The sequence below is a fragment of the Ipomoea triloba genome, chromosome 12 (assembly GCF_003576645.1).
Source record: "Ipomoea triloba cultivar NCNSP0323 chromosome 12, ASM357664v1".
Classification (NCBI taxonomy): Eukaryota; Viridiplantae; Streptophyta; class Magnoliopsida; order Solanales; family Convolvulaceae; genus Ipomoea; species Ipomoea triloba.
The window spans coordinates 25,277,721-25,297,038 of record NC_044927.1 but is presented as its reverse complement, the minus strand read 5'-3'; the positions used below and the strand labels follow the sequence as shown (position 1 = coordinate 25,297,038).

At 39.0% G+C, this 19,318-nt stretch overlaps 2 protein-coding genes across 2 annotated transcripts; one reads left to right on the top strand and one right to left on the bottom strand.

Annotated features, from left to right (window-relative positions):
* Positions 1-62: 62 nt before the first annotated feature.
* Positions 63-2,924, bottom strand: LOC115997951. Its single transcript, XM_031237375.1, has 5 exons — positions 2,798-2,924; positions 2,601-2,693; positions 2,136-2,243; positions 1,404-1,584; positions 63-563 (listed from the first exon to the last, which is right to left on the bottom strand). Exons 1-5 carry the CDS (start codon positions 2,822-2,824, stop codon positions 79-81), a joined length of 894 nt encoding a protein of 297 aa, XP_031093235.1. The 5' UTR covers positions 2,825-2,924; the 3' UTR covers positions 63-78.
* A 3,237-nt stretch (positions 2,925-6,161) lies between these two features.
* Positions 6,162-7,593, top strand: LOC115999580. Its single transcript, XM_031239422.1, has 3 exons — positions 6,162-6,937; positions 7,077-7,199; positions 7,341-7,593. The coding sequence occupies exons 1-2, from the start codon at positions 6,162-6,164 to the stop codon at positions 7,189-7,191; spliced, it is 891 nt and encodes a 296-aa protein (XP_031095282.1). The 3' UTR covers positions 7,192-7,199; positions 7,341-7,593.
* Positions 7,594-19,318: the final 11,725 nt, after the last annotated feature.

Below are 19,318 nucleotides of genomic sequence, written 5' to 3'. Positions count from 1 at the left end.
TGGAGCTGTAGTTACTAGTTAGTTTTCATAGGAACAAAGAGACAAGTCTAGGGATCAGAGATTTCTGGGCTTTACATCCTATTCTGACTGGTGCTTCACCTGGTTAGGTCCATAGTTGTTCCTAACAAATTGTGTTGGTCGTTTGGCAGGCTCCACTGGTGTCAAGTGTACCAAATCAACCGGCTCTTCTTCATCGTCACTATCAATCCAGCCATAACAAGGTATACGCCTACGCCTACGAGATGATTGAGGAGTAACCAGCTGTGGATCAACTGGTGTCTGGGATGAAGTCGGAGGTGAAAAGTGAACCGCAGAGGCACTCTGCGAATTCATTTTGCGATCATCATGGGATTTGTCCTTCTGAATCAAGGGTGTCTGGGGAGAAGGCACAACTGGGGTCAAGACTGCAAGGGCGCTCTGAGAGTTCATTTCAGCCCCAGGATTCCCACTCGAATTGCAGATATCATTACATCTCTCTTTCTGAGTCGAGGTTATCTGGTTACTCTGGTAATCTGCTACTTTTTTCCAACCACTTATACCTTCATTGGCAAGGGGAGTACCTCCTGCAAAATATGATTGCTATTAAGGAATATAGAAATTAAATGGCTGCCAACATAGTAGAAGCGAATTTCTGTGCTTTACCAAAGATTGGACAAATGCATCACAAATCTCAAATTACGTCCAGATTTCCAAACAAATCATTATTGGATAAACAAGTTTATTTGCTGATATTGATGATTCTTAAGCTACTTGTCAGTGCTAAACACGAGTTGTTAATGAACAAAATGCTTAACAGCCTTGGCTTAAATATCATGTAATGTTCACTTGCATTTCACTATTTGGAAGAATGAAAATCGCTGTAATCAAATTCTCAAAGCATTTGTCACAACTCACAAGTACACATGATCAGACAGGAAACAAATTTTGCTATTCACTATGAGATTGACACACAATACAGAACAACAGTCATTGCATTAACCTAAGATGATCAAAGTCTGCAGCAGTATTAATTACTCCATACAAATTTAACAGCAGAAACTGTTAAAACTTAAAATGTTCAAACTCTATTTGCTTCAGAAACTAACAACATTGGTATCCACAATATTAATGGAGTGATACCTTGTTATATGTACATCAGCACAATTTATCACAGGCAAAACCTTCTACATCGGCACACTTCAAAGGTGGCAAGGGAGTTTATTTTAATAATGCAGTTGAAAGCAAGTAAGAATTAAAAAGCAGTCATCCCTCAATTTGACGAAACATGTATGTGGCCAACTGATAAATCCACGCTACTGGTATATGCAGGGAAGACATTACTAAACTGGCAAGATTGAGTTACATAATGTATTGCAAATTAAAGTTCCTAGTAACAAAGTAAGAGAACATACTAATTTGATTACCTCTGTTGTCTGTGTTCTTCACAGGATTGCAAGTACTCGAAGAAGGTGATTTCACAATAGTGTTCTCAGCCTCTGGTGCAAAATCACCAACTTCAGAGCATATTTGTCCTGAAGCAGTGTTAGATGATCCAGCTACATCTTCAGGCCTTACGTTAGCTACTTCATTTTGTCTAGAATCATTCTGGAATTTATAGACACAAACAATCACAGTTAAAACAGTTAAACAGCACAAGAACACTTCAACCCAACAGTCCTACGACACGAACTCAAACTCCATAAACATAAGTAATACGAGCTCACAGAAAAGTTGGACCAAATAAATTGTCTGCATGAACAATGAGAGATTGGCACTTCTAGAAAAAGACAATTGAAGCTAAACAATACCACTGGACAGATTCCCAGCCACGTTTTTTCAATAGTTTTCCACAAAGTTCAGTACTGAACTTCTTTTAGCACTAGTTCCACTGTAAATCAAGTTCAGTTTGGAAAAAAAACACTGCTAGATTAGCCCACACATCAAAAGATAATCAATCAAGTTCATCTAAATTCATCAATTGCACCTGATAAATTAGTTCTGAAACATCAAAATGAGGTAAAGTGATGCACAAAGCTTACAAGGCCAAGCCACCCAGGGGCTTTGCTTTTACAGAGTATATACAATTCATGATTCATCAATAAGGAACAAGAAAACACATGATCATGGTAATGCAACAAAATACATTTGGTCCATACCTCCTCCATGTTTTCATCTTTTGTTGTCTCCGAACCACGAAGAATTGCATCAATGAGCTCCTTGTACCCATACTCTTCAATGAATGGCCAACCATCGTCTCCATATATCTATTAATAACATCAGATCACCAAAATCATCCTTGAAACAAAATTTTACTTTAATCATTTGTCTAGCAACAAATTTTGTGCAAAAAAATTCTAGAACTCCCATACAATATAGCAAGCCATTTTAAACCTCCGCTAAACCTAGCATAAACTCGATTAAATTAATTTTCGAAAACCTAAAATTGCCGCATGAATACATACAAAAATCAGACTGAGAATATGTTGATGAACGGAAATGTAGTTCCTAGATGAGAATACTCATAATCGTTTCTTATTCTCCTCAATTTCGAAGAAATTTTTCTATCCAAACAAACAGGGAAGAGGAAAAGCAAGCGGTAAAGTAAAATTTCCGAGACGTACATCGAGAAGCTCCTTCACTGTTCGTGTAACAACTTCCTCTTCAAAACCTAGATTCCGCATTGCATCAAGCGCTGCGTCCATTCTCGTTGACCTCTGTCTCCAAAAAAAACACATGAATAAGTAAAAGAAACACGACCGGAGAAACTCCATGAAGATCAGAGGAGACGAAACGAAAAAAAAAAGAAATAAAACTGAACTTTTCTGGGTCTTCCGCGGGGAGCCATAGCTGTGAGCTTCGACCACTGAACTGTGCGCAAACACCACCCACCCTCTCTAGTCTCTCCCTCAGTCTCTCGCAGTAGAGAAGAAACGCATTTTTTTCTTCTAAAAAATGACGGTGGGAGAAGAAACGAGCGGACTCTCCAGCAGACTTGCAGAAGAAGACGGGTAAGGCCGTACGGGAGTATGAAAATGGTGAAAGAGCATATGCATGCAGCCATTTAAGGAAGGGCTCAGAAATTTTTTTCTTTCTCTTTGGTGCACTGTTGAGTATTGACTCCGTACTAATTAGTAATAAGGGTATTATTTTGAATCCATTCTACTTCATATTCATTCTTTTGCAATAGATTACAAATTACACAAAGATATAAATTACACTAAAAATAATTTGTACAACAAATTTGATCAAAATAATATTACGTTTAACAAATATAAATGTTATGTTCCACCTACTAATAAATGTCAACTTTTTCATTTTAAACTTTTTCTATCAATTTCTAATATGGGAGTAGTATCAGAATAGGAAATCAATAATTAATAAAAATGATACTATATTGGAATTCATCTACTCGCTCCAAACTCAAATTATTTTGTGAAATCAACTTTTGAATGTTGACAATTTATCTTTTAAAAATTTGTAGGTTGTATACTATGAAAACAGAATGTGAGTGTTCAAAATTTACATACTAAATGTTCACAATTTTACCTTTTAAACATTTACAATTTGTATACTATAAACACACAATATTAACGTATACAATTTATGTGTTTTGACTTAGAAACAAAATTGATATTTTAGAAGTTCGCAATTTCAATACTAAAAATACACAGTTTAAATCTAGGTGGACCTTGGTCCATTAAACCGTCTCCATTAGTGAATGTTGGCACCAATTTTAAGAAATAAAAACTTGACCGTGGATTTTTTAACAAATGTAGGGATGTAAATTTAGTGGGTTTTTCTTCTGCAAAGAAGCAAGTTTTGTCAGTCCATGTGGGCCCCACCTTATGACAGCATAATTGCGCCTCACACGAGATTCGCGCCCGGCCGGCTGGGCGCGTAAATACCCCTTTTTTATTTTTTCTATTTTTTAATTTTGTTTTATTTTTTTCTTTTCTTTTTTTTTTCTCCCCTCCTACTTTTTTTTTTCATAATCACACTTATAAAGCCTCCTAAAAAACCATACCCAAATAACCAAATTTAACTATTGAGGAAGGCCTTATATAACAACTCATGGTGACTGATCGACTCATTAGATTAGAGGATTGTACTAGTGCATCTTATTCACGGGGCCTCCTACAAAATATGTTGTCTATCTCTCTCTCTCTCTATATATATATATATATATATATATATATGCCGCTTCTTCTTCTTCTTCTTCTTCTTCTTCTTCTTCTTCTTCTTCTTCTTCTTCTTCTTCTTCTTCTTCTTCTTCTTCTTCCCAAATATTGTCATGCATATTATATAGTTCAAGAATATTGCCTGCTCCAAAAATAATAATTAAGTGAGTAAAACATAATTATCATATCCGAATGTATTCCATTATAAATTTCATTTGCAAAACGTGATTTACACTGAAATTTAGTCGTATTGCAACGGAATTCCGTTACAATTCAAACTTTTTTCTACTAGTGCCCGTAAGCTAACGAGCTGTCGAGCTTGGTACATTGTAGCTTACCGACCTGCAGCGTAGCTAGTTTTAAGCTTGCACTCCAAACACTTTCTTGTGTTTATGCATATATACTGTACGTGGGTATATATGTTTGAGAGGATCAAGGCTATGCTGCACATGATGAGTGCGTGAGTGTTGTGCTTTCTGGTCGAGGATCAATAACATCGTACGCATCAAAATGCGTGCTGCCTGCACTGTTTCAATTCTAAGTTTTAGCGTATGAAATTTGTGCTATGTTTTTTGGAATGGGAAGAATAGGAACAACCTAAAAAGCTACTCGATAGCCACCTGGCTCAAGCTCCGTGGCCAACATTTACCTTGCATTGTGAATCTGGGTTCAAAATCACATCCAAATTATGTACATTCAATTAATATGTTAACTGAAAATACATATTAATTGTACTAGATACCTAATATGTTAACAGTAGCTAAATAATATGAATGTTATTTTGGATTAGGATTTACAATACAATGTATGACATAAGTATATTTACTGTTTAGATGCTTGTTGGATAGGGTTTTGGGCCCAAAAGACTTGGCAAGTCCAAGAACAATGATGGGCCAGAATATACTTAAAATATATAAAGCTCTCACAATGTAAGGGAAGACGTGGACGAAAACACTTCACCAAAATACCGCACACATTGTACATGCACATACCCAAAATGCAATCGTTATATCGTGGATGCACTGTGGACCCTGGTCCGAAACAACGTCGCTTTGATGTTAGTGAATGTGGACGCGAAAAAGTAAATAAATCACAAGATATGTCTCACATACTTATATACATACTACTTAATCCTTACACGCTACAACTGTCACCAAAACAAAACTGATGAACTTAGTATAAATTGATTGACCAGTTGAGTTTTACCTTGAGACATTACATCTAATTTATAGACAATACAATTAGGCGCACAATACGCGTATGTATAAGTAACATGAGAAGGTGTTTGTAAAGGGTTTGGAATATTTTTCACTCTAAGCAATAACATCACCATATTTACTTTCAATTTCCTTAGTATTATACTTTTATTCTCCCAACATGTTGAATCTCCAACCGCAAGGGTCCCCCATGCCCCGGCTCGATAAAGCATCCAGGAAGATGTAAATCATGATAACTCAACTGAACCATAGAGGTTAGACATTTGCTCACTGCGTCCTTAGTATTATACTATGTTTGTTATTAGTTGTGTTCGCCAATCATTAACTATTTTGATCATAAAATAAACAATAGTAATAAAACTCTTTCTATTTATTGGTTATAAATTGGTTGGTCCCGCCTATTTAAAAAAAATCTACTTATTAATCATATATAAACCATATATCGAGATGTTAAATGGTGAATAATTTGTATCTTTTGTCCGAAAAATAAAGAGGGCAAAGAGAGAGACATATCGAGATAGAGGAAATGTCTTAAAAATAATCAAATAAGTTTAACATACAAATATACGTTATTTGATTATTTTCTTGATTATTTTTAAAACACTCCCTCTATCTCGAGATGTCTCTCTCTTTGCCCTCTTTATTTCTCGGACAAAAGATACAAATCAAGAAAATAATCAAATAAGTCCTCTTTAGACTTTTCATATTCAAAATTATTTAAAACTGACTATTCCGCATCTCCAGATATACGTTGTTTAATACTGTCTTCACCCCTGGGCCTGGTGAGATGGAGGAGAAAAGGGGCCTTAAATGGAACAAAATCAAACTAACAACGGAGGAAGAGGAAGCGTTAGTGATTGGGAACTCGGATGATGTCACCAACACTGTCAACAATTGCCTTGTAGGCAGAGTCTTAACCCACGAGAAGATCGACATGACAGCCTTGAAATCAACGATGAAGTCCGAGTGGAGGTTCGCCAAGGGCTTAGACATTATAGAGTTAGGGAACTCCATGGCTCTATTCCAGTTCGCCAATGCGAGGGATAAAGCAAGAGTGTTGGAGGGGACACCATGGGCGTTTCACAAGAACCTGTTAATACTTTCAGAATATGACGGCAGTATAACGCCGGAATCGCTGGAGATGAACCGGTGCTCCTTTTGGATTCAAATCTCCAATCTGCCGCTAAAGTGGATGAACCAGAGAGTGGGCGAGAGGATCGGGGATAAACTGGGATGTTTTGAGGCGGTTGAAGTTGATGAAAATGGGAACGGTTGGGGGAGGTTTATGAGGGTGAGAGTAAACATTGATGTCTCAAAACCTCTAAGGAGATTTATGATTCTTGAACTCCAGAAGAGAGAAAGATGCAGGGTTATATTAAGGTATGAAAGGCTACCAATTTTCTGTTTCATTTGTGGAGTTTTAGGACATAGTGAGAAAAGTTGCGGCAATTCGGGCGAGGAAGAAGAGTCCCAATATGGGGTATGGATGAAAGCTCGCGAGCCTCGTAAAGAAGACAGGAAGAACATAATTGTGTGGAGAGACCGGACAAGTGGCCTGGCCAGGTTTGGTTTGCATTATGAACTTTAATTTTGTTCAAAACACATGCGTTATTATTGTTCATATTATATTTAATAATTATTGATTGTTCAAAATCCGTAATTATCTCGTAATGTAATCTTAAGATGTGTAATCTGTATTTAGCCCCGAGGTACTGGATCTCACAGAAGATGAGCTGATTGAAAAGTTTGCATTGGGTGTTCGCATGGTTACTTCATTCGCTCTAGCCATCTCCTATTCTTTCCCTCTCAAGTTATAGATCTTGAGGTTTGTATAATAATATACAGATCAAATATATATATATATATATATATATATATATATATATATATATATATATATATATATATATGTATAATTCTTTTATACTATCTTTACTAGCTTTTGGTTGAAAATGTAATATTGCAGGATCTATCCTCTGAAATTCAATTCGTTGTGGAGGAAAAGAACGAAAGAAGACAACGAGTTTGAGGAGGAGGCTGATGAAGAATATTGTCTTTAATTTGCAGGCTGTTTGATTAAGTGATTAGTGTTTTCATTTGGTAATGTTATGGTTTGTTGCACTGTAAATATTGTTGCTCATTCTCTATTGCTTTAAACAAAATGTAATCATTATTAATCTTACTTAATTGGGTCTAAAATATGTTATTGTTACACACACACACAAAAAGACCACATAGGTATTGGATTGAACTTTAGGCCCAATAGGTTCAGCAAGCTCAAGAAGATGGATAACTTAAAATTTGTAGGTATCGTTTAACGGTTTAACTCATAAAATTGATTTTTTTTTTTTTTTACCTATCAATGTCAATTTAGTCATTCATTTGAAGATACACTTTAGGTGAAACTTATGTTTTGATCTTAGTCAACAGAAAGAATAAAAGAAGATAAGTCAGTTTATATCTGCTTATAACTAACTTACTTAATGGACTGAAACCAAGAATGCTAATAAATTAACCTTATTGCACAAAGAAAAGTGAATTTGAAACTTTACTATTACTAAACTAATTGACTAACCAACTTAATTGAAGTTACCTACATTATTTTTTACCTCAAATTTTAGTTTTTACTGATTTTTTTATAGTAAAAAATCACAACATTTTCAAGAGTAACTGCATTTGTGTATTTTTTGCATTCGTGTATTTAATTATGTGAAGTTTAATTAAGTCACAGAATGCCTTACACGTTGCGAAGGAATCATATATAATTAAAAATCTCTTAATAATCCATGAAAGTTGTGGAAGACAAATTAAAGCGAGGAATATAATATCAGGTCATGAGTTGCACTCATTTAAATAAACTATATACGGCATGGGACAAGAATGTGTTCCTACTCCAATCTATCAAAAACAATGCTAAGCTTTAACTGATCAACCAATTTAAATTAAATTTATAAATTATATACGCAGCAACATAGTAATGATAGTATAATAATCATACAAAGACCCAATTCTTTTTCTTTTGAACTTATTACAAACAAATCGATTAATGCACACTATGATTTATCTTTTTTAATCACTAGACGCGTTCAAACTTATTATTATATTGAATTTCACATGGGTTGTTAGAGAAGGAGGTTTTGTTCATCATTCCCTAACGCCTACGTTTTTGACACATCCATCGTCTTCTCCCTTCCTATTGACTTTTGTTTTTGTTTTTTTTTTTTGAATGGGTCCACTGTAGGAAAGTTCTTGGCCTTCAAGACAGGTATCTCCATTGGATAACGCCGCAAAACTTTTTCAAAATCCAAAAATTTGGAAAAAATAAAAAATAAAGAAGAAAGCGTGTAGAATATTTATAAGAAATGGTAATGCACTAATACTAATATTAATTACTTGAATATGGTGCAACATTAATAGTTTTAGAAATTAAAAGATGTCATTCAATGAATCTGACGATTTTATTTCTTGTTAGAGCATCCAAAAGCTCAAACACATAATGAGCTCTTTCTTTTTTTTCTTTTTTTCTTTTTTTTTTTTTTTAAAGGTTTACAAGATAAATAAAAGAATAGGAAAAAAAAAGGGCACAACTTTTTTTTCGGTAGAATGGAGGGACGCAGGGTTCCGAAGATTAGCGACGCTTACAAGTAGTCACACCTGTCGCATCGCGTTGGAGAAGGACAATCAAGTCGTCCGGAGATGATCCAGAATAGTCAAGCCCTGCGGGGAAAGTTGGCCCAGATTAGCCAAGAAGTCCGCACACTGGTTGCCCTCCAGAAAGATATGGATGAGCTTGGCTTCTTGAAACTGGTTCAAGAGGAATTTACAATCCTCAACTAAGGTGAAGCCTTGAATCATGGATTTAGAATGCGTTTCCGCGATGATCTTGTCGAAACCACGGTTTTTGGCAATTAGAAGGTCTTCTCGAAGCCCCCAAAGTTCTGCCATAAAACTATTGGAGACACTAATGTTGGAAGTGACCCCTACGGACAATCCAATCACTATGTAGTCACGAAACAATCCACCCGCACTAGCTAGCCCAGAACTAGCCTTCACCGCGCCATTGTATTAAGCTTCATGCAGATGGTTCAATCAATATTTGGAAGCTAGTTGTTCGTTGCCTTCACCGAACTAATGGGCACGACTGGTACACAAAACGGACATCTTTATTATTTGTTTTTAAAATTTTTCAATTGAACCTAATAAACTTAAATAATTACAAAATTTGTTTGAGTACTACTGTTATAATATATTATCCGTTCATAATTACTTTCTCAACCTACTGAAGCACAAAGAGCCAATACTACCTGATAGCGTAAATGTAAACGGGTCTATGATTACGCTACGAACACGTGTGTTACGTGTGGTGAGGAATGTCGTTCGGCCGGTCAGACGGTCGGTCTACCGGTCAGCGACTGAGCGGTTCGAAGCTATATCGCTCTACGGGTGACGAACAGTAATAAAGAGTAAGTAGGAGAAAAATGAGCAAATCGCAAGTATATTAGTGTAGTACTGATGAGTTATTCCTCCTCCTTCAGCGAGGGGAATTAGCCCTATATTTATACAAAGTGGATTCACTATGCACATGGTGTCTGATATGCAAGTGGAGGGCATATGGGCTGTCACTCCGCAAAATGCGTATCGGTTTGCTCGAAGTGGTTGAGTTACTCGAGGTGATGAAAACACGGATCCCTTGTTCCCGAAAAGTTGTCGGTCGTCACATCAAGCAACTGTTGCGCTCGTGAGCCTCCAATCCACAAGGTGTGTTGCTTCCGATCATGCGGCCGACGGACCGGGTGACCGTCGACGGACCGGTTGGGTGACCGACGGACAGGTGATTTACGGACCGACTAGTACATGTGCATATTTACCCATCACAAGTCCCCCACTTCTTGAATCTGCGAGAGTCGTCAGGTTCGAGAAGTAGAATGTGCTCCAGGCGGCTAACTTGTTGCGAGCAAAGTCTCCCTGGCTTGAATGCCTTGATAATCCGTGATGAACCCCTCAAGTTTGATTTGAGCAGGAGGGGCGTGATTTACGCGGGTTGCCTCGTTAAAAACCTTAGACTAAGAAAAACCCTTTGGGAAAAAACCTAGCTAAGGGAAAAAGAGTACAACCGAAAGCATAATCACTAAAGACGGGTTTGTCCTGGTTGTTTCCGGTCGTCGAGCAATGGATCATTTAGCGGGTTTTGTTCACATCTTTTCCATGGTTTGGAGATGGGTCTTCCCTTGGTGATACTTTGGTCCAGTAATAGTTGACGGACCAATCAAGTTCTCCACGGNGAGTATCACGTGACTATGTCGACTTGGATTCCGATGGTGCTCGTATCGTTGGAATTGATTTTACCGACAAAGAGGTAGAACAACTCAAGAAGCTAATTGGAAAGGGGATTTCTTACTCAATTGATCATCGTCCTTCCAACATCATTGATTGCCACCAAAAGAATTGGGTAGGTGTGCACTTTGATTCCTTGAAAGCCGGTTTGCGCATCCCCTTTGACCCATTCCTTGTTGACTTCGTGAATTATTACGGCATAGTTCCAGGTCATATAGCACCCAACGCACACCGTATTCTTGCATGCTACCCTCAGATCTGCAAACGTCACCAAGTGCCTTGTACACTAGAACTCTTCAATTTTCTCCATCTGGTAAAGTGCATGGGGAAGAACCATCGCAACGGTTTTGTCATTATCCAATGTCGTGGGACGGCTGAGAAAGTTTCTGACTTGCCTGACAACAACCGTAGATGGAAAGAGAAATTTCTTCGGGTTCGTCTGGATGGTGATCTTCCTTTCAAAAATGAATGGTCTCGTCGGATGCGTAAGTGCGTGGTACCCCCTGAGACTCCAGAGATTCACATTGCTGTTGAGAAGATTAAGTCTGAATGCTATTCTTGGGAGATTTACCACTCCGCAGAGGCTTTTGATGCAGCTCGACTCCCTGCTCCAATTTACGGGGCCCAAGGTTGGATCTCAAACGGTTAGCACATGTCTCCCCTTTTAATCTTTGATTCCTCACACGTTTTGTTATTTCTTATTAACATCCAGGAGCGCCGGATATTGATCCTGAATTAAAGGAACTGCTAGGTGCAGGCGCAAGCGGGAGTAGTCGACCTGGATTGCCAAAGATTATTTTGAAAAAGAAATTTGTACCTCCTACTATCCCCCGTTATGAATTTGGTAGCCCTGGCTTTCCTTCTGCTCCGTTTCCCCCTAAATCACATGGGAAGCGTCCCATAGGTGAGGTTGAAAATGAGGTGTCGGGGAACGCTTTTGCCACTTGTCCTAACCTCGACGGGGGTCTCCACTTGTGAGCGCGTTGACCCGCGCACCAGTTGATTTGCGAAAAATGTTCGATCTGTTACTCCAACTGAGTCCTCCACCCTCGGGCATCGCCACTTTGTCCAACGAAAAAGTTGCTGAGCAGCTAGCCCATCACCTAGCTAACGTACTTACTCCAATCATTAAGTTGCTGATCTCTCTTTTCTTCGATTTGTACTTTCTAAACTGTGGTTTATGATCGTGTTTATGTCAGGTTGCTAGCACAGGCGCCGAGCTGTTCCTGCGATGCCAGCTTACTGCAATAGGATGGGAAAAGGAAACACAATCACTCAGGGCCACCGTGAGGGATCAGGAAAACCAACTCGAATCTCGTCGAGAACAAATATCCCATTTGGACGCCCAACTCTATTCTTTGGGACAGTATCCAAATTCCGATCAGTTTCGTCGAGATGTCATTGCTTATTTCGTATCTCGACCATCCGAGGTGCCCGGTCTGTTATCTGCTTTATGTCCCTCCGAGGATGCGGCCATTCCTTTGTTCCATATGTTCCGAGAAGACCCAGTGATATCAGCGATGATACGTAAGGTGACCGCATGGGGTTATCTCAAAGGAACAAGGGGCATGCAACAAACTTTGTATCACATATTACAAAATGCTCTCCCTGAGGATTGGGAATCGGTTCGTACCGTTCTGCCCGAAGATCTGACACCTCCTGGTCCAGAGCCCTTCAAGAAGCCTCCGACGGGTCCTTCCTCATCGCGTGGTCAAGATCCATGATTGTTTTGTCCTCCATAGTCGTAGTTGCTTGTTTGTGGAGTGTGATCGGGAGACCGACCCCGCTTGTGTCGGTTGTATTTTTAACTTTGCGTGTATGAATCATTTCCTTCCTTCACTTTGTCATTACGTAACATGTTGTTTCCTTGATTGGGTGTTTGCTCGTGGACGCCATTGGTTGATTTGTCGACAGATGCCTCACATACATGTGGTCAATTGACATATCACTTTGTCACAAGTTACTTGACATCAGAGTGGTTGGCCAAGTATACGTTGCCATCCAGGTGGCCGATCGTCCGTTGCTCCTCATCCAAGCGATTTGTCTACCGATTGCTCGCCATACCGACATAGATTGTTTATCGTCCAAGTGATTGGTCAAAACACGGTAGATTACTACACACCAAGTAATCTGTCGATATGCAAGTGGTTGTTCAACATATCACTCTGTCAATGGCTTGATGTTGAAGTGGTTGTTGTCCGTTGAAGGTGGCTAGGCTTCCCAGCGGATGATCGACCAGATTGCATAACATTTAAGTGGTCGAATCGCCCGTCACACGAAGTGCTTAGTAAACAGGTGTAGGTTGATTGGCGTCCACAAATGCTTCGCTCGTCGGTGCAGGTTGTGCTTAGTTGGCTGGGACAGGTTGATCGGCATCCACAAGTGTTTCGCGTTGGTGCGGGTTGTGCTTGGTTGGCTGGTGCAGGTTGATCGGCATCCGCAAGTGTTTCGCTCGTTGGTGCGGGTTGTGCTTGGTTGGCTGGTGTTGGTTGCTTGACTCCCAAGATGTTGGTCGACTGATCAACCATCTTGCAAATTCCTTGACATAAGATAATATTCAAGCTTCCCTATGCTTTCTTGCAGTTTTTCAAGTAGTACGTTCTCTTATCTCTTCAAGCTTCTCTATGCTTTCTTGCAATTTCTCAAGTAGTATATTCTTCCATCCAACTCTCGCTGCTAACAAACTTGCACAACTTGGCTGCTCTGATGGTTACATTTACTCGTGCATGTCGAACAAAACCCCAAACGAAGATTCAGGTTGAACAAAACTCCAAACGAATATTCGTGCAGGTCAAACAAAACCCCAAACGGAGATCCGTGCAGGTCGAACAAAACCCCAAACAGAGATCCGTGCAGGTCGAACAAAACCCCAAACAGAGATCCGTGCAGGTCGAATCATAACCCCAAACGTGCAGGTCGAGCACAACCCCAAACGAAGATTCGTGCAGGTCGAACAAAACCCCAAACGAAAAATTCGTGCAGGTCGAGCATAACCCCAAACGTGCAGGTCGAACAAAACCCCAAACGGATCCGTGCAGGTCGAACAAAACCCCAAACGGAGATCCGTGCAGGTCGAATCAAACCCCAAACGTGCAGGTCGAACACAACCCCAAACGAAGATTCGTGCAGGTCGAACAAAACCCCAAACGAAAATTCGTACAGGTCGAACATAACCCCAAACGTGCAGGTCGAACAAAACCCCAAACGGAGATCCGTGCAGGTCGAACAAAACCCCAAACGGAGATCCGTGCAGGTAGAATAAAACCCCAAACGAAAATTCGTGCAGGTCGAACACAACCCCAAACGAAAATCCGTGCAGGTCGAACACAACCCCAAACGAACGTGCATGTCGAACACAACCCCAAACGAACGTGTAGGTCGAACAAAACTCCAAACGAAGAAGTCTAAGACTTGTAGGATCCCATGGTCAGACAGCTGACCCATTCTTCCATGCATCTTGGTTGTCCACCCGACCAGCTAAGCCTTCCGTTCCGCTTGTAGTGCGTTCTTTGAGCCGCTTCTTTGTAATCATCCGTGATGTTTGTCGATCATGGTTACCTCGAACCCCCAATCGAAATTTAGCACTCTTTCGAATTCGGTCGAAAACACTTCTGCGTTGTATGACGTCATCCTGTCGATGCTTTTTATGTTCTTCTCGATCTAGTCTTTGCGTACGATTCGCCAATCGAACTTCCTCTTGGTTGCTCCCTTGAGGTTGTAGATGCGACTGTTGTGCATGGAAAAGTTGAGGCATTTGTTGTTGAGCGATAGGACTCTGAGGGTTCGTCGTCATTCGGGGGGTGGGTGTCGTAACATAGTACCCAAGAGTTCCCGGCCCTGGTTGGCATATCGGTGTGGGTCCATGTTGCGGTGCTCCTTGTATTTGATTCCCTCCAAATATACTTGGCGTTGAGGTCAACGTTTGGCCTACTGGCAGCAACATGGCACATGTAATTGTCATTTGAAAATTCGTTTGTCCAGCATGTAGGCCTTCGCTCGAACCAACCGGTTGGGTTGGTTGTATGTTTTTTCTTGACGGATTGGACGTGAGCTCGTTGTTCAAGTTCCTTGACCGATCTAATTGTTGACGTAGATCGTCCTCTAGAAATGCTTTAGTCATCTGACGGGTTGAATTTCTCTTTCGCATGTGACTTCGGCTACGATTTCTCCTGCTGTTCGTCATTTCAAGATGGATAACGGTGTGAAGAAATAAAAGATAACGGGATAGAACAGAGTGACTCGTTCAATCCCCACGGACGGCGCCAATGATAGCGTAAATGTAAACGGGTCTATGATTACGCTACGAACACGTGTGTTACGTGTGGTGAGGAATGTCGTTCGGCCGGTCAGACGGTCGGTCTACCGGTCAGCGACTGAGCGGTTCGAAGCTATATCGCTCTACGGGTGACGAACAGTAATAAAGAGTAAGTAGGAGAAAAATGAGCAAATCGCAAGTATATTAGTGTAGTACTGATGAGTTATTCCTCCTCCTTCAGCGAGGGGAATTAGCCCTATATTTATACAAAGTGGATTCACTATGCACATGGTGTCTGATATGCAAGTGGAGGGCATATGGGCTGTCACTCCGCAAAATGCGTATCGGTTTGCTCGAAGTGGTTGAGTTACTCGAGGTGATGAAAACACGGATCCCTTGTTCCCGAAAAGTTGTCGGTCGTCACATCAAGCAACTGTTGCGCTCGTGAGCCTCCAATCCACAAGGTGTGTTGCTTCCGATCATGCGGCCGACGGACCGGGTGACCGTCGACGGACCGGTTGGGTGACCGTTGACGGACAGGTTGGGTGACCGACGGACAGGTGATTTACGGACCGACTAGTACATGTGCATATTTACCCATCACTACCCTTATGGAGCTCAAACCCATTACCTCCTTACAATTTTCTCTCTCTAACCCTCTATATTTTTCAATTCACCTCTTTATAAGAAAAAACCTAACAAAAATGCATTGTTATTAAGTCAATAAACAATGCTGCAGCGTGCGGCATCTAAACAAATATGCGGTTGGTGTCTATATATGTAAAATCACGGACTAAGATTTAAGAAGGGTTTGTAATTACCATAAACATATATAGTCTAACCTATTATTATTTGTTATTGTTTGAAATGATATTTATAACACAACTTGATTGCCAAACAAACTAATAAATGCATTGAATTATATATAATCAAACGGTTAATATCTTATATAACAAATCACGTTTAACCCTACAATAATTGTGATTAACATACAAACAATAACCTAAAAGATTCAATAAATAACTACTATTGCTAAAGTTTAGAGCGTCTATCCTCCAACTAGACTAGAGTACACCGTTCATTAATTATTATATGTAACTTATAAATCCCAACACTTAACTTGAGTGCCCTCATCACTCATACCATAAAAATAGGTAGAGAAAATAAATCGCAAGATGTACCTTTAACTAATTAAGTTATACCCAGAGACAATACATGTGATTTGTAGACAACATGATTAGATGCGCAATACGCACTCATCCGATTTAAATAAATACATAACAATCTTTTTCCTCCAATTTAAAAATTTGAGCTTGACCTTTGCCTACCGATATGAAACAAAACTACCCTCAATTGTTTATCTTTGCAACTCCAAAAAATGTTATAAAACATTTCTCTTACCTTTTCTGATCTACGTATAATTTATAGGTATTATGAAATTAAAGGGCGTGACAATTGCTTGACGAAAGAGAGCTCTGCCTGATAGGCCGTGGCCCGACCGCTCTTATTCAGTTGTTAGACCTTTTAGCGTACAACGATGATGCCGCTGTTGTAGTCTAGAAAAGTCGGATAATCTAATCCGTAGAAATAAATAAATTAAATAATAATAATGTAATATAATGATAAGAAGAAGGAAAAAAAAAAGGTTTGGATAACGTTGGATGGAAATGAAAGCGGTGACAGGATGGACCACTGAGAGCATGCCCAATAGGAAGATGGGAAGAGATAATCAGCTAGCAACGTTGTGTTGTTGACTTTGACTTGGATTAAGGTGATGAGATGATCATAATCACAAGAAGACATGCTTCCCTGCTAGGAAACCACACCCCATTAACCATTTCTATTTGACTAATGCCTAATTTCTATACTAAGTCAACCTCACCATCACATTTCCATTTTGTGGATCAAATGCCCATATATATATATTAATTAGGGTTTACATAAAAATTTACTCTTTTATAAAAATTACACTTTGAAAATTGTAAGAAATTATCAAAGTGTCAGTAATTATTTTCTAAAATTAAATTAGATTTATTAATTTTTTTAAACACTATTAATATTGGTTCTTAATTTTTTATATGAAACATGTTCTCTTGTATAAATACACTTAACAACCACCTCTTATATTTATATACATGAAGCCAAAAATTAGGCGCAACGGAATGCTCATGTAATTGAATTGGCATGCATGAACCGGAAAAATGTCAAACACAAGAAAAATATAAAAAAAAAACTATGACTAAAAATTCTTTATTTGCCGACGTGAAAGGTCTCCTACCAAGTAAAATACTCGGGGCTATTATTGTAATTATAATACAACATTTAAACAGCGGTTTACCTACGCCAACCAACGCCCACTTTCTTAGCTTCGCTTATCCAAGGATTATGCGACACCTGTTCCCTCATTCCAAACGTGCAAGCCAAACAAGCCTTTCCAGATCCTAAATCATGCGCCACGTGGCGGAACTTTTCGTGCCTGTCTGGCACCGCCCAGCCAACCGCATGACTCCACGTGGGCGCGTACAGGCTGGAATCGGGTTGGTATACTGCACGTGACTGATCCATTTGGGTTTATTTAACCGCAAGGGCAAGTCACATGCTGGGCCGCGTGATTGGCTGGTGATCTAAAAGTGCATGGCTCCCATCCTGCTTAGCTGGACTCTATCACGCCGGTGCACCAATCATCAGGTGACATGTCGGACCACTCAGAGGTGTCAACAGTCGACATAAATTTTTGCACAAGAGACTTTCACACAACGCGTGAATGCGGGTATACGTACACAATGTTTTACTCCATATTACTAATACAATAAAATATTTGATACCTTATTGCAATAATTATTCTCAAACTAATGTCATTCGACCTGTTAAATAATGATGAATATAACGATCATTATAACAAACGAAATCGATCAGTCAAGCTTCTTTTCTTCTCTTAAATATTATTTATCGAATCAATAAGTTAAGCACGTACGAACATCGATCAGTCAAACTGATTGGACTAGTACCTAAGTCATGAGTAACTTTGACTTGAACTCTTTATCCTTGAATAATTTTGGAAATATGGTCAAATACACCCTTCAACTTTGTGTAAAAAGTCAATTAGGCTTTCGGATTTTAGAAAGTCGCAATTACACACATTAACATATTAACTTGGTACATCAAGACCCAAAACCCTAATTGTAACCTGCTATAGCATGTTAACGGAGCTTTGGCGACATTTCGATAAGGGATTGACCAGCAGGCTGGCGAAAAAGGTGACCAATTCCGATTAGACTATGTAGTTTAACTAGTTTTAGTATAAATATTACTTCAACACTATAAAAGTAGACGAATTAAAACTTTACGAAATATATGAAATAACTGCTCCTGATTCACCCCGAGCAACTGAAGCTTCATTATTTTCTTCACTTGCTCTAGTTATTTAATTATACACCTAATTTTCAAATATCCTGTGATGTATGTAGGGATCATCGGATCAATTCACACCAACATACACAATTCACGTATTAGATATCACAATTTTTGTCAGCAATAAATTATGTATATATATTTTTTGTTATTCTAATTATAAAAGATAAAAGGAATATGGATAGGGATTGAGCGGAATTTGACGTTTGAAGCGGCAAACGCGGAGGGGTTTGGGCAGTCCAACCTAGTCGTCGAAAGTTTCCGTTGTCTGCCCGCCAAACGTTTGGAAAGTTAGCAGAAAATCAAAATCGGATTGATTTACGACCCGAGTTGGAGACTCCTTATTATTATTATCCAAACAAACACGACTCTTATCATTTGTTTATTATTTGGTAGTCAATGCATGCTGCATACCATCTCAATTTGTTGAACAGACCCTGTCAAACTCATCTTACCACTTCTAGTAGCCTTTTTAGGTTTGGTCTTAATCCGCCAATTTGTACCAAATTAAAGATTTCATATTTATTAGTTACAAAAAATAACACATTACATTTAACTTTTTTAGGGTATCAATTTCTAGTGATGGTATTAAATACTACTTATGCAATTAATACCAAGTAATTGAAGGAAATTAATAACTTGTATTGTAAGAATATCTGATGCAGTCAATTTTTACGGTATTAATAGATATTGATAATATTAAATGCTACTGATGCGAGTAATAATACGAGTAAGTGAAGGAAATTAATAAATTGCAATATAAGAAGATGATTGTACGAGCAAATATTGTTGTATCATGTACTATAAGTATTGACCAATTCGACTTGAAAGCCATAAGGTTTTAAGTTTGACTCTCAGTAACGGTTTTCTTGATTTGACTGGTCAGTTATGAGCAACTTAGACTAGTTTACCTTCTTGTGATCGTTTTATTTGTCAATTAAAAT